General features: G+C 47.6%; 1 protein-coding gene across 1 annotated transcript; it reads left to right on the forward strand.

The window, feature by feature from the left end:
* The first annotated feature begins 4610 nt into the window (after nucleotides 1-4610).
* LOC135324695 (tetraspanin-36-like) lies at nucleotides 4611-22522 on the forward strand. Its single transcript, XM_064501463.1, has 7 exons — nucleotides 4611-4806; nucleotides 16113-16304; nucleotides 16823-16897; nucleotides 17335-17430; nucleotides 18346-18498; nucleotides 19302-19385; nucleotides 20840-22522. Exons 1-7 carry the CDS (start codon nucleotides 4747-4749, stop codon nucleotides 20924-20926), a joined length of 747 nt encoding a protein of 248 aa, XP_064357533.1. The 5' UTR covers nucleotides 4611-4746; the 3' UTR covers nucleotides 20927-22522.
* The last annotated feature ends 86 nt before the right edge of the window (nucleotides 22523-22608 follow it).

A 22608-nucleotide genomic window follows, 5' to 3' on the forward strand; every position in this document is an offset into this window, starting at 1 on the left:
GGCATCACCTCTCTCCTTTCTCTTGCCACTCAGACAGATCAGCACAAAGATGTAGCTCATGCAGCTAAACCCTAATAATGGGATTACTTGGCTCCGTGGTCTTGATCTGCCTTGGCTCAGCTGCAGGAATGCTAACGTAGGCATGAGGGAAGGGGTGGGAAGGCTTAGTCTGGAGTGAGTGGAGGACAGGACAGCACCATGTGATGATTTAAAGCAACTTGGAACACAGAGCCTCTTTTTAAGAGCAAAATCTGTGGTCTTGTCTTTAGCTGGCACCTTTCTGTGCTAGAAAGGAAAATCCAGCCAAGGACAGTAGGGCCTTTCTGCTCCTACAGGAAGTAAATGGGGTTGACTGATATCAACGGATGAACAACTCCTCTTTTTTTTTTTTTTTTTTTTTTTTTTTTTTTTTTTTGTACAAAGGAAACCTTTCACTTCTAACCTTTCACTTCTAATCTCTCCAGTAGAATAGTTAAAGAATTTTGAATGAATCAAAGTCATCCCCATCCTCATAAAAGACAAAATGTACCCTACAGTGGGTCTCTATTCCTTTTGTGTGGTATTGCGGTTGGCTGCATGGGCCAGCACTTGAACACATCAGTTCCCTTCCTTCTACAGGATCAGAAGTCCTTCCCATCTCGCATGTGCTCTGGGATTCCCAGGCTGGGACCCTGAGAAGTTCAGAGTTCTTCTCCAGTTCTGAATTTCCTTGGGGTTTCCTTACCCATCCCACTTCAAACCATCCCAGATTCCTCCTGTCATGCTCCCTTTTCATCCTCCATGCCAGTGGCTTCAGGTCCTCTTTGAAATACACACTTAAGGAAATCATGACTCCTCCTTCTTGTGTCTTCTGGGTGCTTTCATTCATTTTTTTGGAGGAATTGCTGTCTGACCAGATCCACATGACTGACTGAACATTCAAAATGAGTCAGAAACAGAGATATGAGAGTGTCACATAAACATGTCTCCGTTGACATGCAGTACATGAGTAGCAGAGATCAGAACTTTACTAGCCTACAAATTTCAGCCACGGATGAAGAATGAAGCCTTTCTTTCACTCGGGGTTACAATCAATACTTGCCAGCCCAGACCACACGTCTTGACACAGGGCCATGCAGCCGCAGCCGTGGCAGGAATGTCCACGATTTCCCCTGACAAACCAGAGACCTATATCACGGCTCTCATCTCTCACCTTTGTGATTAATCCAGCAATTTGTGTTGATAGTAAGTGGGCAGCCTAAGAGTTCCGAAATGTTTAATTACGCAGCTGTAACTAGTGTTGATTATTCTTCTGGGTTATTTTTAAGAAAGCACTGGTTTCTGTTGGAAACATGTGTCTCTCTGTGCTTCCCCCCATGGAATCACATGGGCTCAAGCTTCTAGCGTCGGGACGTCATTTGGAGAAAAGTAATTCTTAATGTTTAATAATCCTGAGCTTCCTGTGAGGGCTAAGGAGAAGCTGTGAGTTGCAGCCCAGGAGCTGGCTGGCCTTCAAATGTTAGGGGTTGAAAAGAGGTCTGTGAACTTACTGACTGGGTAAAGGAACCGGGCAGCTGATGGGACAGATCTGCATTTGGCCGTGGATGGTGGTGTCAGCTGTGTGCACCGGTCACGCTTGGTTGTTGTGCTTTAAATGCAGCGGTGCAAAGGTTGGAGTCCTTCCCTGGCTGCTTCTGAGAAAGGCTCCATCAGATAAACGCTCTTTTTTACCCTTTTTTGCTACCTATCTGTCCTTGGTCACCGTGTCAGCGAGTGGGATAAGACTAGTATTTTGGTCCACGTTCCCCTCACGGCAAATCACTGTCAAATGACCACAGCTGAGTGTGAGACGCTCTTGAACGCGCCGCAGTAACAGCTATTGGATTTATCTGAGCAATGTTATCTATCGTATCTGCTCAGGACAGCACAGACGTATGAAAGAAATCAAATTCTATGAATAGTGAAGTGGTAAAGGTTTAAAAAGCAAACTCTTACGCGTGGATGCACCGACGAATGCAGCTGTTGTGGGGCACCGGGTCCTGGCGCTCGACGGGAAGCCAGCGTTTGTCCGTACGCAGAGTCCTTGGCTTGCTAATTAAACTCGGCGTAGGAATAACTTCCCTATTGTAAAAATGAGAAAATGTGAGTAATTGCTGCTGAGAAAACTTTATTTTTTCACAAGTGGGCCAAGAGCCGAGTCCGTAAAGCCAGCTGGAGTAGTTAAGGAGGAACTGAAAGAATTCGACAGGCTCTTCTGCGTTTGACTTTTTCAGTCTTCGCTTTTTGCTAAATCAGTGATCTCCGTAAAATTTCAGTGGTTTTACCTACAGAGCTGTCTTTGCTGACTGTAAATTTTCCTTTCCATTATTTTTACACGAATATCTTAGAGATCGAAGTTCTTAAATGGCCTTGAGAAATAAAATCATACAATGCTAAAGCTGCTTTTGCGTCCCCCTCACATGGCTGGTCTTCCACCCGCGCTGCTTGCGTTGCAGCCGTGACCTTGCACCACGAGTCACCAAAACGTCAGTCGCATGCGTGGCGGACAGATGAGTGAACTTTTGCCTTAAACATTTCTTGGTACGTAAGGTGCAAGCAAACCATAACCCCGAACAAGCCCAGGATTTCTTTGCTGGGGGTCCCTCTTCGGAGGCACCCAGCTCGAGCTGTAATTCGAACGGAGTCAGCAGAACATCATCGGATGCGGAGTGGTGGTAGCTAGCTTCTTCCTTTTCTCCCCACTTCGTGGAAAATAAAGTCAAAAGGTTGTACGATATTTGACCGGCTTTAGCATCTTAATCTCGTCCTTGGGATCGTAACGAAACCCTCCCGATACTGGATCGGGACAGCATGCAGGCAGCCGACACCACGCAAAGCGGTGGTCAAGGGTTAAATTCAAGCATCGGATGAGGAAAGGAGAGGTTACCCCACAATTACACAAATTCACAGTTCTTACGTGAACTTTCTTTGGTGTGCTTTATCCTGGCACACTTCAAAACTGCTTGCAGCGGTCTCAGAGCTGTTCGCAATGAGACTATTGGGGAGATAGGGGATGTGCTGGAAGACTGAAAAGGGGTCAGTATAGGTCCCTTTTTTAAAAAAAGGGCTTGGAAATTACAAACCAGTTAAATTAACTTTAGTTCTTCAAGAACAACAACAAAAAACATGGAATAAGTACTTGGAAAATCATTCATAAGCAACTAGAAGAACATAGGGAAATGAATTAACAGCTAACAAAGATTCGTCACGGACAAATGGTTTCACTTCAGTCTCGTTTCCTTCCGTGGTGGGTAACAGGCCTCGTGGGGAAAGAATCAATAAACGTCATATGACAAGGCTTTTAGCACAGCCTCATGTGACCGTCTTGAAAATTTGCTGGGAAACACGGCTCGCTGAAAACACCCGCGGCGGGGTGTAGAAGTGGGAAGCTGTACTTTGCGGCTGTCCCCGCAGCAGCCAACCCAGCAGGGACGGGGCTCGTTCTCCGGCCGGGAGGTTCCCCGTCGTCTGGGCTTGGGCACGGGTCTCCGTGGGCTGGCGGCAGCGATCCCGTTCCCAACCTGGGTGACGGAATAAGGAGTATCTTTGGTAAATCCGGAGGGTGCGTGAGGCTGGGGAGGGCCAGAGCTAGAGCCAGGGGTAGGAAGAGTTTCCAAAAGCCCCGAGCATTTGGAGGAAAGGTCTGAAAACCAGGATTTGGTGCAGTGAGGACGAGGTCACACACACCAGCAGGATTAATCACCAAACCGCGGAGGAGGAGAGCAGGCTAGGAAGCGGTTCTGCAGAAACCCATGTAGAGCAAGAAACGATCATGAGCTGGAAATGAATCAGCAACGCCGGGGCGCTGCAGAAGCAGCCACGCACGCCCGCGCCGTGGGTCCCACCTCCGGGGATCACACTGTCCCTTTTTAGGGTTTTCAGGAAAGATGGGGCTCAACGGGAGAGAATCAGATCTGGAAAAAATGGTGTAGCAAGGAAAATTCAAGCTGGACACGAGGAAAAACCTCCGGACAGCGAAGCAGCCCGACGGGCTGTCAGAGGGACGCTGCAAGGCAGCAACCGTGTCATTTTGACAGTTACGTCTTTGTCCCCACTTCCACAATTTAATTGTCACACGTTTTAGTGAAGTAAAGTTTATTTCCAGCTCAAAAACATAACCTTCTGTGGTACCTGCCAAAATCAGTGAAATTTTTGGTGCAAACACTAGAAAAGACTCTTATTTTTAATGTATTGATAGTTGAAGACACACAGAAGTTTTAGACTCTCTTTGGAGTTCCTGCGGCGGAAAGGAGAGGAGCCAAATTTCCAGAGTACTCTCGTGGCTTTCAGGCTGCATGTCGTGCGCCGAGTCTCAGCCTGTGAACTACATCATGATATAATAATTTTCCTACCAAACGTTACGGCTTCTGATCCAAACGAAAGAAAAGCTGCTCGGACAGAGGGGGACACGCAGCCGCGCGGCAGCCGTGCGGGACGGCGGCTGGGGATGGGAATCTCCGAGCGGCAGCAGAAGCGTTGCACGAAACAGGGCTGAGCTTCCAGCGGGGAAATAAATGCAAAAAAAAAAAAAAAAAAAAAAAAAAGGCGGAGGAAATGATTTGCTCTGCTGTTAGGCTCCATGCTCCCACGCGGTGCTACGCTCCGGGGCAGCGTCCGCGGGTGCAGGGCGGGCGCGGGGCGGATCCTGCGCGGTGCGGGGCGGCCCCAGGCAGCACCCAGCGCCTTGCCCGCCCGGCCGGTCGCCGCAGAGCCGGCGCGACCCGCGACATGGACTGCGGCGTGATCACCTCCAAGACGGTGCTGGTGCTGCTGAGCATCGCCTTCTGGGTACCGTGCGGGGCCGCGGGCGGGGGCCGGCGGGGCGTCCCGCAGCGCGGTGCAGGCGGGTCTTCATCCTTCCAAATCACTCCTCAGTAATAACTTAGAAGCAATCAGAAAGTGCGTCATGTTATGCACTTTTTGGGTTACGTCGCTTTTGGGTTATGTACTTTTTGGTCTGATCCTCTGCTACTTTTGAGGGTGTTGCTCAGACTTGAACTCCAAATTCGAGTTAAACCTGCCTGCGTGCAGGGTGCTGCTGCTGCAGAGGACCTGTTTTCCTTGGTGTTCCCACGCCGTCAGGTCTCGGATACCCAGAGATGCCAGAATTAATCTTACCCCCCCCAGGACTCCCCAAGAAACGGTTATTTTCAGCACGGTGGGGCCGGGGGAGCGGGCTTTGGGCAGGCTCGTGGAAGGGCACCCTCATGTGACTGTGACTGTGGGCACCCGGTCACCGTTATTCTGTTAAAATTAGCCTTGGACTTTTTCCACTGCTTGGGGAAGTTTGCATAATCCGCTGGTAAATAGGTGGAAAGGGACAAGCGGGTGGCCGGAGGAGGGCTGGAGGATGGGGGGAGCCGAGCAGCTGGGGTGTCCCAGGCAGAGGCGCGGGGCCGTGCGGGTCCTGGGGTGCTCGAGGGGGGCAGAAGCGAGGGAGAATTATTTCTGTGAAGTGATGAAAACTTTCGTTTTCGCTTTGGCGCTCGCTGGGGACCGGAGCTTGAGTTGGACGAGTGCCACCAGAGGGGTGACGGATGCTCCTTTGACTTCAAGGCTTTGGGATTTGCAGCGCTGAGTGTATTTCTTCTCCTTGGATTCAAAGGGGATTTACGGATTTGGGGTTTTACAGTGTATTTCTTCCCCTGAGATCCAAAGGGGATTTACAGATTTGCGGTTTGACGGTGTTTTTCTTCCCCTTGGATTCGAGGATGCTGCTGTGCTACCACCACCACGAGCCGGGGGATAACATGCAGATCTTGGGCAGGGGGTGAGGTTAAACCTCATGTCATGGATCAGTAGGGTCCTTCATGCTTTCACGGGTGCTTTGCAACACATCGAGGGTTTTCAAGCAGCATTTTAAACATAACACTTTCAACAGGCTTGAGAGTGAGGGTCAAGAGCCCTGCAGCCAAGGCGAGGACTCTGCAGGAGCACAGACCTGCTCTGCTGCTCGCCTGGGAGTCCCACCAAGCAGGGCTCGGCAGTCCTGCTCCGTAGTGGAGGTGGAAGGAAAAAAAAAAAAGGAAATTGAGGGAAAAAATCTACAGCTTGGGTTAAATCCATGTTCGTGGGGGGTGTTGTGTCCGGTGTTGTGGAAATGGGCTTGCCACTGGACGGTGGTTGCAGTGAGGGGCTCACCCCGCTCTAGTGCTGTGCCTCCTTTGTAGGTGTTTATTGCAATTTATTGCCATGTGTTTCCCAAATAACTTTCATATCAATAGCCCAAACGGCGCAAGGGGGTGCATTTTTTTCTGTATGCAAAGTAATGTGAGCTGACAGCGTACATTTGTCACGTGGTGTTATTCAAAATACTTGGAGAGGAACATTGGAGCACCTCAGCGCGGGTATGGGGCAATCCCACGAGCTGCAGCCAGGAATTACATGGGTCAGGCGCACCGCAAATTTACATCATTGCTAGTGCTTGGCTTTATTTTGTTTTTTAAACCAAACAACAGCTTTATGGCCTTCTAGAAATGTTTCTGGTAGCTTTTCTTCTGTCGTAGGGGAACTCTCTCATCTCGACTGGAGCCGTTAGATCATCCAGCTCCATGGATAATCAGTAATTATTCTGCATGTTTGTAACCCCTGGATTTGGGCTGACCCAGATCAGGCCTTGGTTTTCTTCTAGGCAACGTGCCCTGAAGGCCCGTGGCATTTCGATGCTCCGGCGACCATTAGCGTAGTGTGGTAGCTGCATTCCTGCCGCAGAACCGCCGAAGCTGGAGTGCAGGTTTCGGCGAGGCGGGGAGGAAGGAGCTGGCTCTTACACTCCTCTACCAGGCTCTAGATCTTTATCAAAACACCAGATTTACAAAGAGCACTTGGGTTTTTCTCTGAGCAGTAAGTCATGCATAGGCATCGCGTGCTGCAAATCTTGCCCGGCTTGGAAATGATTATGGAAAATAAGTCATCTTCTGTCTGTTCAGCAGTTAGTGCAGTTACGGTGCTTTGACAGAGGTTATTGCTTAGCAATGCCATAAAATAAAAAAGCCATAAATCCTCTTTTGGATCTCAGATCGCTATCAGAGTACAGGAGTAAAGAGAAACACGTGTGCAATAAATAAGGGCTTCCTAAGCGAGGTGAACAAGCAGTTCCTCTCTTGCCTGCCGAGCTGTGCGGTGCTCAGCACCTTACCGGCGGCAGAGCTGCAGAGAAGGGAGAGGTGAGGGCCGGAGCGCAGGACCTCCGGGAGCAGGGCTCCACCGAAGGAGTTTTAACCGGAGTTACCAAGTGCTGTGCTTCCAGGCGTGCTGGATCTGCTTCCTTCTGCCCCCTTCATTTTTTAGCGCCTGCTAATTAGATTTAAGTATGCAATTATTTTGGTAGATGGGTGTTGGCCAATTCTAGACAAAGACTGAGGACACCGATTTAACCTGGGCAGCCTAAAGGAGGAGGAGGAAGGGTCTGGTGGGACTGCGGTGTCTTTACTACGCTTGGCAGTGGTGCCGTGAGCGAGCCTTGCCTGGGCGGGACGTGACGACACTGGCTCTGCTGGAAGGGGAGAAGTGAAATGCTGGGATTCACTGGCCTGCCCAAGGGAAGAAATGAGGAATTTAAAAACCAGATGGTTTCCTGCTCCGAGACTTGGGTGTAATCTGGATTCGAGAGAGCAGAATTTGATCTGCTGACCGTCCGCAGAAGCCGCCTTGTCCAGGGCAGCAGCCCAGGGTTGTTCCCGCGGGTTATTCCCTGGCAGGGGGAGACCTGCGAGCGATAAAGCCAGACTTTGCTCTCCCCAGCTGGTCCCTCGCTCCCGCTCCGAGTGGCTGGAGCAGGCGATGGTGCGCTGTGGCGGGGCTGGCAGAGCTGCCCGGGCGGGATGGAGGGCAGTCACGTTGCTCTGGCCGCTTTATCCAGAGTTTTTTTGGCCAGCTGACGTGTTTGTCTGCCAGAGCAGGTGATGCTGTCGGGATAATTGCGGGAATATCACCTCACTGCTGCTGGGGAGTGGCAAGGGCTTTGAGTCACGGTGTTTATTTTTCTCCTCCCTTGCTGTACAGAGGGAGAATTTGCCAGAGCAGCACTCAGACTCCAGAAGATGGGTTTTCTGAGCACTTCTGTATTTTCATTTCCCTGCACAGCAGGGCCTGCTCGTGTTGCTCTCCACGCTCGCAATTAGCAGCAATTCGTCTTGCTTACCTGCAGCTACCAAAAAGGCGGATATCTGGTGTCGGCAAGCTACCTCGGCTTTCTCTGAGTTTAAACGGGAGGTGCTGCCTGCTTTCTTCCAGTCCAGGATACAAAGCGTAGTCTGTGCACCTCCCTCCTGGCTGCATTAGGTGGGAGATGCATATTTGGAGCCAGGTGCCGGCTTCCGATTCAGGAAAAGGGGATGGGAAGAGAAGGTGGATCCTGCGATGTGCAAGCGGAGGAGCAAATCCGGCAGCATGTGCCTTCCTGCCCTGGTCTGTCCTGCTCCCACTCCTCCTCCTCTTCCATCCCACTTGGAGAGAGGACGGGAGAGGACGGTGAGGGGCTCCCGCAGCCGGGCAGAGGCTAAGGCAATGCTCACTGGGTTATTTCTCCTTCTTTTTCCTGCACAACTTCCTACTGCGCTGTGAGGTCCGATTACCTTTGCCTGTAGTAGAAAAACACGCAACGTTAGTGCTCCGAGGGGCCAGCTTTCCCGTGCGGATAGTCACGGCTCGGTGACTGCCAGCGCCTACGTGCTTTAGTGACAAACACGGGGTTTCTTGATCTGCCAGTTCTGTAGCTTTGTTGACTCTTCACAAAACCAAGCTGGGTTCTGCAAACAAAACAAAAGCTGTGGACTACAATTTTGGGCCAAAATATGACTCCAGATGTTTGCTGGAGTCATCCCTTCGTTGGAGAGCGGAGAGGTGGCTTTGCCTTGCCTCTCTGGTCGTTGCTCATAGCCCAGGGCTGCAAAGCTCTCCGTGGCCAGCTACCCCATCTCCCTTCTCCACCCCTCCAGGCCCCCTACATCGGGTGGTATTTCCCCATATCTTTGGATCTGTGGCCCATGACTTTCCAAGGAGCACAGGTCAAGTGCGTTTTGGGGTCCTAGTCTCCTCTCTGCTTTGAGGAGATACTTGCACTGGTCTGGAAGTCCTGGAATATTTGTCAGCTCTGTTTGTGCTTAATCTATCCTTTCTTGGTGCATCCGAGACTAAAATCCGCTTGTTTTCAGCCTCTTGGTGGTTTGCTGAGTGGTCTCTGGCGGCATGCTGGAAGGTCAAGCGATCACAGTATTGATGTGGTGTCACTCTCTAATTATTTTTAATAACTGGGAGGGATAAATGTGTCAGTTCCTGCATTCATCGATGGTTTGAAATCACTCTCACCACTGACAGGCGGTTTGGCTGGCCCTGAAGACTCAGTCGGTGGCAAACCAGAGGGATACTTAAATAAAAATAAAAAATTCTCAGATAAGGAGAATTTTTAATTCCAGATGGGATTAAAACCATAGCGAATGGCAAAGGCCATACTGGAGGTTGTTGCTAATAGAGACACATTTATTTTTAAGGAAGGAAGTATTCTCCGAAGAGTCATTGCAGGTCAGGGAGTCAGGAGACCCGTGACCGGTTCCTCACCTTCCCTCCATCCTGCTCCCCTCCGTCCGGGCTTTCCTGCCGTTCCTTCTCTCGCGGCCCCGCGGCAGAGGCACCGCAGGCACCGCTGCTTCGGCTGCATCCGCTGCAAAGCAACGTTTCCCCACAGAGCAGCGAGATACCGGCCCGCTCGCCAGCCGCGAGACGTTTCCCCCAGCGTGAGGATCAGCTTCGCTGTGTTTTAGGTGAACAGCTTTGCTCTTAGGTTTGCAGCTAGTGAGCTAAAGGTCACCGGATCCCGTGGCTGAGCCAGAGCGGCTGAGTAAGGAAACAGGGCGCCTCTGAAGCTAAACACTGAGCTGGAGGGTGTTTCGTGTCCCGGCTGGTGGTTCAGATCAAAACGGGCTGGTCAGTGGCTGATAAACCCGCCGTGCCCGGCCCAAGCGACGCTCGCAGCCGCCGCCGGCTCCGCGGTCCGTGTCTTTATCTGCAGGGGAAAAAGAGCTGGGAATGAGAGAGGAGGGAGCTGCAGCGCTTTCCCTGCTGCCGTTGCCGGATGCGTCGAGGGCACCGATGCCTCCCGGGGACCCTGCAGCCGGCTTGCACTGACGGGAGAGGCAGCCTAAGGGCTCCTGTGTTTTGTCACCTTCCAAGGATAAAAACAGCCTCCTGACGTGCTGGGATTTTGGAGAGAGCAACGTGCTAAGGCCAAGGCGCCCGGCGCATCGCCAGGAAGGCTCAGGGAATCTCGGCAGGGTTTCTAGCCGTGCTCTGCAAAGCCGTTCCCGGTGGGCAGCGTCTCCGGCACTGCCCTTCGGGTGATACGGGCTGGTTTTTAGGAGGGGACAAAAACGAGTTAAGCTTAGGGAGCAACAGCCAGCAAGACAAACCTGGAGAACTCCAAGGAGAAAGTTATTTAGTGCAACTTTGAAACAAAACCATTAAAACCAAAACCCCCCCTTGAGCGCGAGGCTTGGCAGCATGTGAAAAACCACAAGTCAATGTTGCTTTTCATTTTGTTTTGCCTTTTTCCCGAAAGAGAGCCGTGGCTTTTCATCACCTGCTGCTGCTGCTCAGTGTTTTTATTTGAGGACAAAAAAGGAAAAGCAAGTGCTTCCTCGTGTACCAGCCGAGCTACGCAGCGGCGTGTTTCGAAGGCAAGCTCGAGCATGCCCCTTCGTTGTGCAGCGTGGCTGGTTGTTTCGTGTGCTTTGAAGAGCCTCTCGTGGCTCTGCACCACTGGGCTGGGTTCAATTTTATCGGTGATGGCCCATCAGTGTGCTTTACACGAAGGGGCGGTGGTCCAAAGGTTTGGGCGTGATGGCTAACCTGGCGGAAGAGCAGCGGTAAATCTCTCCGGGAGCTGCTGACGGTTCGGGATGGCTCGGCCGCGGCCCGCAGGTTTGGTGCTTCTTGAAAGTCTGGGGGAACATAAAAAGCCTGTTTAGTGTTTTTTTTTTTTAATTACTCATTTTAAAATTGCGCCGTGGAGGGCCGGGAGCCGCGGCAGACGGGGACGTGCTCCTGCGGCAGGGATGCCCGCCCGGTGCCCTGGGAGCCTCCCGCTGCGTTCAGGGGATGAGCTGGGTCGCGGGCTGCCCTGCACGAAGCCGAGTTACGGAAGAGTGGCAATAGAGATGCAAATATTCCTTTTTTTATTGTTTTCTGTTTCTTTTCGGAGGATTTATATGGGGGGAGTTTAAGGGTGTGTACGACAGCGAGGGCACGGAGGAGGTGGAGGGTGAGGTATCTGCCTGGCCATAGGTATCTGTTTTGCTCTCTGGAAGGGCAGAAAGTCCCGGTCACCAGCAAACTCCCCTTCTGGCAGTGCGTAGGAGGGCAGTAGGACTTTATGCAAAACTCTTGCTGCACCTTTTAAAAATAAATACACTACCAAATCATTGCTTTGAAGCTGGTTATGTGTGTCGCTGCGGAGGAGCATCACCTCTGTGCATGGGCGGTGTGGGCTCGCTGGGCAACCGTGCCCAGCCCGGCCAGAAATCTGCTCGGGAAGACTTGGGTGTTATCGCTTGGCTTTCTCTTAGCTCACCCCAGCAAGGCGTTCACTGTTCACACTCACATCATTGAAGAGCTCTGCTCTCTAAAAGAGGCATATGAAAAACAAGTATTTCTGGCGTCGGGGCCTCAAGCCCTCCAAGCGCTCGTGGGCGAGAGAGCGGAGGTGATCGCAGCTTTGCTGCTCAGCTGTGAAAAGGGGCTTTCTGACAAAATTTCCATTCCATTGCCTCATCGCTTCGGCTTGTCTTAAGGGAATCCGTGCTGTGAAGAAACGCAAGCTCCTCGTGGAGCGCCGGTGACTCAACCAGGGGATGTTTGGGGCGGAAGGGGGTAACGTCAGGATATTGTGCTCGATTCTTGCTGCGATTCTGCGCTTCGGTTTGGTGCATCGGAGAACTTGCAAGCAGCGGACTAAAAAAACCTAAAGATTAGTAACACCTTCTACCATTAATTTCTTTAATAATCGTGGCAAGCTTACGGATTATTTAAGAGGCGTTGAGGAGTTCGTAATGAGGAATGAATGATTTGATCTCCTCATTATTTAAACCAGCCTTTATATCTGTGAAAGATTTTTTGAGATTAAACAGAAACCTGTTAAGTCAGGTCTCCTTTACGCTTTCTATTCCTGACTCAGAGAGACATGTCTTCTCATATTTCTCCTCTGGAGAAGTTTTGTTTCAGCTTTAGGGATGGGCTGGCAGGTTTTGCAATGTTAGAGAAAATCCCTCCACCAGATTTCGAGCTTTCCTTCAGTGTGGGACAAGCTTCAGGCGGCAAGCTTGGAGATGACGTTCTGAAATGGTTTTCTCCTCGGCTTTTAGTTTGCCGCTGGGACTTACCTGCAAAAATAAAACAAGAACAGGTATCTCCCTGAAACATGTTCCGCTTCCAAAGTGATCCTTCTGTTTAGACTTCAAAATCTTTGCTTTGAGTTCAAAAACGTGGGTGAAGTCCTGGGGGTACCTAAGTTTGTGGAGAAAAATCCAAACTTCCCTTAGGCCAGATCTTTACCCAGTATCTTTTATTTTCACATTGTTATGCTTCCTTTTTCTGCTTGGAAGCAGAAGTTCTGAAATTCTGGCAACAGCCCACTTGCTGGCAGCATTTCCAGCCTGACCAGGGTGCAGGTAGCCCTGAATGTTGCAATAAAACTTGTGCAATTGCCTGTCCATATTTGCAAGAGGCATTGATAAAATTTGGAGAAGAATCTCCTGTGAACTCAGTGCTAGACCAAAGCTCCTGTCGTGAGCTTTGCTAGTTCTGGCTCTGTAGGACTTCCGTGAATTGGCTTCACAATGTTTTTTAAATCTGTGGTAGCCCTTAACTAGCAACACAGCTTTGCTTATTGTCTAGGACTCAGGGTTTATCTGTCTTCAGCATCTCCTGTGCATGCTTTCTCTGCGTTTGGAGTTGAGCACATTAAAAATGGGTAGAAAACAGAGGACGTCAAGTACAGTAGAGAAGCAAAGAACCCACCTGTTACCTAAATCACTTGCAGAAACCCCGTGGAAGTACTGGGAGATTTTTGTGTGTCTCCACCTGTGTCTCTATCTTATAAGACTAAATGACACAGCAGAGGGTTTGGGATTTGTGGTCCTGCCTTGTGCCACAGAAGTACAGAACTACTTGCAAAGGCTCTGGACCTAGAGTGACACAAAACATTAGGGCTTTAAACTCGCTGAATATGACACACTAACTAGATTAACTTTGCACTTTGCACATTAACTTTTGCACGTTAACTAAGTCACACGGCTGTTTTATTTTGCCCATTTTGACGTGACGCTGCTTCTGAACGTAGCCGACTCATGTGTCTGCCAGAAATACGGTTCGTGCTTTTTGTACCCTGGCTTTGCAGTCTGTCCTGCCTCTCCCGCACTAGCTAAAGTCACCACGGCTCCGTTCCCCTGAGCTTTGCCTTTCTCCATCGCGAGCCTTTCTGAGGGTCTTGCAGCCCTTCCGTTTTTCCCTCAGCAGGAGCAATGGGCACTCAGCAGTCGGTGACATCCTAACCCGAACGCTCAGCTGCACCGACCAAAGTCTGCTGAAGTCCTCAAGAAAAATCTGCTTATTAGTAGCTGTGACTAGATGCAAGCGTTTGGCTTGGAAGCGCACGTGCATGTAGTAATGCACGTACAGGAGGCTTCGTGCGGCCGGCAGCCGGCTCCACCTTTGTGTATTGGGGCAAATACCTCAGAGAACTTGATCCAGCTTGAAACTTTTAAAGCCATAACTCAGCTCTGCGTTAGGTTTGCAGTGATGGCAGCAGCAAAGGGACCAAAGACTGGAGGTGACGCCTTCGGGCTGGGATATGAGCGCTGTAGCTGGGAGCATCACCATGTTGTCTCTGTATTCTTGGTGGAAGATTATTTCTTGGCACATGCTGAGGAACCATCACTCACCTACTTGAACTTTCCCCAAAACCGGAGAGGCCAGAATATCATTACTTTCCAGCCATACCTTGTTTATTAGGAAGGCTTCAAAACCCAGCGACACGTGCAGTCAGGTATTAGAGTCAAGGCAGGACTAGTATGAGAGTAACCACAGCGTTATTCATGTTACGGTCTTAGCCAAGCACAGTGTTAACTAGGAAGAAGTTAAGTCAATCCAGAGGACTCTTAACTCTGCTCCTGCTGTGGCTGCTTGGATATTTGGGAGCAGGGGCCAAATTCTGAGCCGTTCCCTGAGCTCGCGCTGGGCCCAACTGAGCGGAGCACTTCTGCGGGAAAGAAAACCCACTGCACCTGCAGTCATGAATCTTGCGGCCCAGCTGACTGTTACCCGATTCAGAATTAATAAATGCCATGTTCGTTAGGTTCTGGGTATTAACGCTGCACTAAAAAGTATGCAGGAGTAAACAAAAAGTTGCGAGCTAGAGGCAGCAAATTTTCTGCAGGAAGCTGCTTTATTTTTCCCTGCGAAGCACCAGAGCCTTCTGGAGAGAGATCGCCTGGAGAAAGGGCACAGAAGGCCCCACTGCTTTGCCTTTGCTGCAAGAAGGTGCTCCTGGTTCTGCTGGTGAAGACACTGGGACGCACCGTTTCCCCATGGGCCTTTCTGAATCTCCAAGTTTCTCTGCTGTTCAAAAAATGAAAACGTGAAACAAACTTGGCTAAAACTATCAGGAATATGCTTTTTCTTCCTTCTTTGGAGAAAAGATTTTGCTTGGATGAACTTTGTAGACTAACTTTTTTAGTCTTAACACCTGTTTCAAATAAAATATATCTTTTAGTGCAGCAAGTCGAAGATGATAGCTTTTTCTTTCAGATGAAGAATACCGAAATAAATATAGAGCAGGATCCTAACATGAGACGTGATAAATGACTTTAAGGGTTAGCTCGATCCTGGTTGCATCACTTGGCGCATCTCATCCCAGTAATTTTTAGGTATGGGCAGTGTTTGCTTTAATTAAAACGTACAGTGCTGAGCGAAGTAAGGAACTGCTCGTAGGTTGCATGATGAAATCCTGCTGCAGCCTGTTGACAACAGGCTGTTTTCTCTCAAGTTTGCAGCAGGTGGGTACAGCCAGTGCCCCCATTTTCACAGGCCCAGTCTTGGGCTGATGGGTCACGGGGCTGGATTGACTGCAACTCTCAGGAGTTTTTTAATGCTACCGTCGAGGCTTTGGTTGGGCATTGCTGAGCCTTTTGGTGTCATTTCCAAGGCTGTAGCCAGTTTTGTGGATAAAAGCCTTCAGTCTCCATGGCTGCTCATTGGGCATCAGTCACCAATCCACCGTTCTCTTACGTTGACTTCAACCGGCAAAACATCCTTCTCAAGGAGTTTGATTTTAGAGGAAGCAGCAACCTGTTTCCTTCAGGATGAGCAAGTGTTGGGTTTTGCTGGGATTGGGACAGTTGTGCATGTCTTAGTGGCTGATGGTGGCCTTCAAACACAGCTGAACCGAATGTTTCTTATCACTTTTATCTGCTGCCAATTTTGCAGAGGGAATTGCTCCCAAGAAGGGTTTATTGAGACATTTGAAAACCTGATTGCATGACAGCTTTTTTGGTCCCCTCCTCCCTTTTCTGAAGAAAGTCTAAGCAGCCTCTTCTGGAGTAAATAGTAGAGCAAGAATAGACAAAAACCAGTCATCTTGGTTAGCAATGAACAATCCCTCTCTTGTGCTTAAATCCCACCCTGGCTTTCAGAGGTTCCACGTGTTCAAGAGTAACGCTGTTGAGAAAGTTTAAAGGATAAGGTTTTCTCAAAAGAACAAAACAAAGCAAAACCACAACCCTGTGGTGATCATCTTAGAAATTAATTCCTCCAAATGCAGTGTTAGGTAGGATGTAGGTGATCCTGGGTAGAAAGTGTGAGCTTGGCCCTCTGAGAGGCGCCCCTGAATCAGCTCGGCTGAAACGGCATTTCATTAGTAGAGGAATGATTCACTATAAGTGGATTTTGTCCTCTCTGTGTTAAAGTTCGGATGGGAAGCTATTTTCAAATGCACACCTAGACCTTTGCATCTGTAGTCATTACTTTATGCTATTACAAAAAAGCTCAGATTAATTTTTCTGAGAAGACAACAAATAACTGCAAATAACTTTCTTGCATTTCAGGCAGCAGCAGCTGGTCTTAGCTATGTTGGGGGCTATGTCATTAACACCTACAAGAGTTATGACAACTTCCTGCAAGACAAGTACGCTCTGTTGCCAGCGGTGATCATTATTTGCGTTGCCGTAGTCATGTTCATCATCGGGCTGATCGGCTGCTGTGCCACCCTCCGGGAGTCACGGGTTGGGCTGGGGCTGGTGAGTACCGCACGTTCTTGCCTGTCCTCTTCTGCAGCCTGTTGCCTGGGGTGCGAGTTGTGTGCGCAGAGCTGCAAGTGAAGATGCTACTTGGAAATATTGCTGAAGCACCGCTCCTTCATGGGAGCTACGTACTGCCGTGAGGCACTGATTGATGGTGGGTGAGGTGCAGGCTAAATTATCAGAGTTTCACTGCCTTGTGCAGACTAATACCCTCAGCCACTTATAATTTTTGATGAACAGTGTGGTGCTGCCTGCAGAACAGCCTGGATTCCCCATCTCTGGGGAATGATCCAGGTATCCGTTGTCTCGGGAGTCCAAGATCTGGGGAACTCCAGTTATCGCCATGGCTATGCATGATAATCTCCTTTTTCTAATTACTTTCTGGAGACTGTTTTAATTGGCGAGGCAACAGTGGATAATGATAACTTACTCAACATTATCAATCCATGTGGTGGGAATTGTACAATTATATTCACATGCTGTGTATCCTTACGGTCTCTCTCTTTGGATTTCAGTTCTTGGCCATTATCCTGGTTATCTTTATTGCAGAAGTATCAGCTTTTGTCCTGGGGTTTGTTTACAGGGAAAAGGTAAGAATTAGCATCTCTGTGCTAACACAGAAGGAAAAGAATAGCTCTCCAGTACATCCAGCTTTCTTGCCCTTCATCCTCTGTTCTGAAATCTGCAGGGCAAGTGGTTATTGTGGGGATGCAGAACAGGGATGTCACCACTGGGTATATGAACTGACCCTTGTCAGGAACATGAGGAATACATTAAGTATCTGGCAGGCATGACAACTAACTCTAAGTTGGATTAAACAGCTGTTGATGCTCACAAAAGAGGGCTCTTAAGTCAAGGGAGATCAGCTTGTATCCAGGAAATTATTCTGATTAAAAGCTACCCAGATTTTATCTAAAACTTTGATTTTTTTTTTTGACTTTGTAGATAGAAATCTTCTGCAGTTTCCTTTAGATAATATTCTGAGCCCTTGTGTTAACACAAAATGGATATTTTTCTCTCAAAATAGGTAAAAACTGACGTGCAGGGCACAATGCGTTCAGTCTTCCAAAAGTATGATGGGAAAAATCCAGAGTCTACTGTTGTGGATTACTTGCAAGAACAGGTAAGAAAGTCTTCAAGCTCAGCGGAGAATTATTTAGAAATCAATCAGTTGGCCATTAAGCAAGGAATTTGGGCTGGGAAGGGAGGGAAAGAGGGTCAGTATGGCGGCATCCTAGACCTCTGCTCTGCAGCAGCATTTAGCGTCTGATTCTCCATGTCAGTTGGGGTGCAGGCTTGGCCTTCAGGGTCCTGAGATGAAGTTCATGTAAATTAATGACCTTGTTGACACAAGTGGCCTTGGGATCAGACAAATGAGTGCATATGAATAACTGCTGCTGAGAATCCTGTACCATAAAACAGAAAGACAACAGAAAGGTGTATCCTGCAACCTTTCACTTAAATACTGTCTTTCACAGTGAATAAACTGACAAGGTGATAATCATGTCGGAAGGGAAGTTGATCTGTAATATCTACTGCTGTTTCCCTGAAGCGTACTGCTGCTTCTTTTAAATCAGTCTCCTTCATGGTGATAGCCATGCAGATAGCGCTGCTAACAAACGATAATGTTGACTTGCTGCCTCTGTTTCCCCTGGCAGTTCTCCTGCAGCAGCTGAGAACTGCTGAAACCGCTTCCCTCCCCTCTCTTTCTCCCTAGCCTGTACAGCAGAGAAGGCCACGCTGCTCTGGCCCACTCCCGTGGTGGCCCGAATGCCCCAACTTCCCAGTCCAGTGGGAGCGGAGGCCTGAATCCGCCTCCTGTTTTACAGAGCACAGCCGTCAGCCCCGTGGTACCTTAGGCACCTCCTAATTTAGGAAGAAAAAATGAAAGATGAGACTCCATGGACAGGTTACCAACCCTCGCCCCTGCCTGTTGCAGGCAGCCCAAGCACAGCGTGCCTGAGAGAGGTTTAATTCCACACTAGCGCTCCTGTTCTTGTGTATTCACACATCCGTGTAACCATTTTGTGTCTGGCAGCTTCACTGCTGTGGGGTAAAGAACTACAGCGACTGGACGACCACGCAGTGGTTTAACTCCACGGGTAACAACAGCGTCCCCCTGAGCTGCTGCAGACAAGGTCTGAGCAACTGCACGGGCAGTCTGGACCAGCCGCAGGAGCTCAACGCACAGGTGAGGGTGAAAGGCACGGTTCCTCGTTTCCATGTTACAGCGGTCCATGACCATCCTCTGAACCAGCCAGAGCCAATGAGGAAAGCATTTTAGGCAGGATTTAGAGATGATTTCTTCCAATTCTTCCCAGCAGTTTGAATCCCAAAGTCTCTTCTCCCCATGTGTTTTCCACTAGATGTTTCCTTCTTGCATAATCCTATAAAAGCACTTAGACAACCAAAGGAGAGCACCAGGTGTCTTCACAGGCATCTGTCTGTATGTTTGGCCTCTTCTGCCTGTTGATGACAGTCGTCCCTTCGGAGCTGCTACAGCAGCAACGCGACTAGGCCAGAGCGCTACGCGTGGGTGAGTCGTCGTTCAGACGGTTCTGGAGTAAAGGAAGATCCTGACTTAGGACTGACCGCGCTTAATCTGGAAAATTACATACCAGATTCTCCAGTTTGGGGCACAAGCCCATAAATTTCCTTTTATCGAGATCACTGCTGGTCTTCATGGCGCTGAGCTTTGGGTACTTCTTTGTGCAATAAGCAACCTGAGCCAGAGGAGATTCCTGGAAGCGGCAAATGTTAGTGAGTCACAGCTCGTCAGCGCATCTCCCCAAGCAAGGGGAGAGTGACGAGCCGTCAAGTCTGGAAAGCAAGAGTGGAAGCCTCCAAGTCTGCAGTGGTTGGTTAGACAGGCTCTGCAAGGTCCTGCTTCCTTTCAGAAACTGCTTTTTCTATTTTGTTTTTTTCAAGAAAAAAAGACAAGCTGTCCAGCTGAATTATCTTTTGGGTTGTTTTCACTTCTTTCTTTCTTGGCAGGGCTGTGCGGAGGAGCTGGAGTCTGGGCTGCAGAGTGTGCTCAGCTATGCTATGCTTGTCATCCTGGGATTTGCCATCGTAAAGGTGCTACTAAATGTTTCTGTTTCTTCCCTCATGGAAAATAATACTGCTTTCTCTTTGATGTCCTCTGACTTTTTCTTCCACCACATCCTTTCTCTGGCTGTGAAGTGGACCCCATCCTCTATTCCTTCCTTGTTTTCGTCCAGTTTTCTTATTTTTGTCTGCATGATGAGAAGGAGAGGGATCCAAAAAAATAGTAGTGGATTCAGAGTGGGAAGTAAGTAGAGGTGTCTTGGTTGTTTGGTAGGAAGTACGACCAGCTAGGTGTGCTTGAAGGCCCAGGTCTAAAATTCTTTATTAAAACAGTAACAAGCTTGCCCATACTTAACTGGGATTTTAAAAATTGCTCTGCAAAGTTTGTCCTTGGACACAAGCCTATGCTTGTGATAGCATAGTCCTACACTTGGAGACCTGGAATCAAAATGGACAACAAATCTGACCAGGAATGAAAACAGCTAGTTTATCTATAGAATTGCAAGATATGAAATAAATGAAAAGAAGTGGGAAATCAAAACAAGTTGTCTTGTGGGTGAAAAACAGATTTTAGAAGTCCTGATGTAAAACTTCTAGTAACTGGCACACCCAAGAAATGCGTACGCAGCTTTATGAAGATGCGACCCACACATTTTAGCTCGGTGGTTTGTCATTGTTAATTGTACCTTTTTGCCGAGTTTTATAACCTCTTCCTTGTTGATAGAGGTGAACATTTAATAAGAGCAAAAAGTTTCTCCTTTGAGTATCTGTTTTTGGTGAAAGGATATTGGTCAATTGAGCCAGCGTAGAACACTTGCTGTTTCACATCCCATTGCTGAACTCAATGAAGAAGCAAAAGTCTGTCTGTTCAGATGTCATTTCAGGATGGAGGCTTGACTTGACTGAAATTTCCTTTTCTTAGTTCTGGCCCGAGGAGAGAGGTGATTGTTTTTACTGCATTATATCTCATACTCTGAGTTTTAAATTACTCAGAAGTTTCCAGCACTTCCCTCCCTCTGTAAAATGATCAATTTTATACTCCCATTACATTTCCTTTTTATTATTTGTCTGTGATGAATCCTTCCACCACAATTTCTCATGCGATTATCTTCTATGATTACCATAGCGTATTCTGCACTATCTTTTATATAGCTATCTTATATGCGTAAATATTTTATAGAATTACATTGTAAGTCCAGAATAGTCCCATACTTTTACTGAAATTATTCCCACAGTAAGATACCTAGAAATTAATGTGGATGTGTAAATTAATGGGAGAATCTAGGGAAGAAAGAAATGAGTTGGAACTAGTATTCAAATGTGACAGACAAAAAAATCACTTCGTTTTCGAAGTATTTTTTAATATGAAAGGCATGTCCTTGTTATGATGATAAAAGTCTAATTAGCATTTAGTTACTGGATCTGAGGAATGAAACAGAAAGATGTAGCAAAACTAAATCTCTCTTGTGCTCTCTCTTTTTCAGTTCTTCGGCATGCTGAGCATCTGTGTGCTTACTTGCAAGAGAGAAGACAGCGGATATCAGCCCCTTTACTCAGGGGTGTTTGCTTGATAAAACACAAAGATCACTTTTCTTTTGCTTCCCAGTGATAAAATAGATTTGTAAAGATGTATGTTACAGGACAATTTATGACCTTTTGGTTAAATATTTTATTTTATTTACATGAAAGAGAAAGAACATAGTGTATTGATTTGGAAAAGTTTCCTGTGGGTGTTATGTGAAATGACACTCAATATTTAGTGCTGTATAGTAACTTACCCTGTTCTTACACACTGTAACTTCCTGTGAAGTTATTTTAGATTTGCATTTGTGACTTTCTCTACATAGCAACAGATGGTGTAGCAGAGTGCAGGAAGAAATCTACTTCTGCAGTTCCTTTCTGTACCCTGAAACATGCAGAGAGAAATTTTATTTTTATCACTAAATTGACTGAGAAAGTGGGAGGGATTCATTGACTGCACAAATACCAGATCATTCTCATGACATGGCTAAACAGCAAAAGAAATTCTTGAATAGGAGGATCGAATATTCTGTATAAGCCGAGGGAGTTGGAATACATTTCTCCTGTATCTGGTGCTGTTTCTTTTTTTCCTCCCTGCTATGGTCATATTGTGTCATTCAGTTTACCGAAGGTTGTTAGTGCAAGACAACCCTTTGGAGCAATGCTTAAAAACTAAAACAGAAATTTGCGTTGTCTTTTGAAGCAGCTAGCAAATGTGAACAACCCCAGGTTGTGAGCAGGCCCATGTTTTGGGCTCAGGGCATCTCTGTTTTGGGGTTTTCTTGTTTTGTCTTTTTTTTTTTTTTTTTTTTTTGAAACTAAAAATTGCATATGAAGCGGGGTTTTGATTTTTTTTTCCATTATACTGATGCTTTTATATTTTGCCTGCACAAAGACACACTTTCTTTCTATTTAATGTAGAAGTTGCAGGAGTTATTCAGATGGATACAGGCTGCAAGGTGGGAGTTGCAGGAAATGTTGGGTCGACGTGGTTATGTAGAAAGGGGACTCTTGGAAGGATTAGTTCAGAGTTCCCTGTGTCAGTGAAGATCTGGCTGCTTTTCACTATTAAAAATATTAAGTTGGTACATTCCTGTACTGAATAGTTGACCAAGCAACTTCAATAACCTAGTGTCTGGCAGTGTCTCATGATTCTTTATTTCCTAGTTTCTCCTAAATCTGCTTAATGTGGTCATTTCTTGGATTGCATTATCTCTTTAAAAATGATCTTTCTTTATCACATTTCTATGTTAATCTGTTTCTCAATTCTTTAAGAGTTTCTGTGTTTTTTGGGGGGGGTTAGGGCTAAGATGTGGGGAGGGAGAGAGCTTTGAGCTGTTCTTGATTAGACGATTGTGGAAAAGAAGCAGCATATTTTTTTTTTTAAAGAGAGAAGCTGTCTCTCCTATAGCAAACACTTACATATGTAGCTATTTAGAAAAAGGAGTTTGGGGTAAGTGTAAGCTATTTTTCTTTACTTCCTCCCCCACCACCAAGAGATGGAAGAAGGAATTGGTGATGATGATGTTCTATAGGAGACATACCGGTATAAGGATGTATATGTTGACAGTGTTTTAGTTTTTATTGAGGGTTTTATCTTCTGTTTAATGCCAAAATAAACCAAATTTATTTAACCAATTAATAAATGCTGGTTTTGTTGGTGGTTGTATCTTAGGAGGTATTTTGGGTTTGGTTTTTTTGTGTGTGTTTTTTTGGATGATGCAAGATCTAG

The sequence above is a fragment of the Dromaius novaehollandiae genome, chromosome Z (assembly GCF_036370855.1).
Source record: "Dromaius novaehollandiae isolate bDroNov1 chromosome Z, bDroNov1.hap1, whole genome shotgun sequence".
Classification (NCBI taxonomy): domain Eukaryota; kingdom Metazoa; phylum Chordata; class Aves; order Casuariiformes; family Dromaiidae; genus Dromaius; species Dromaius novaehollandiae.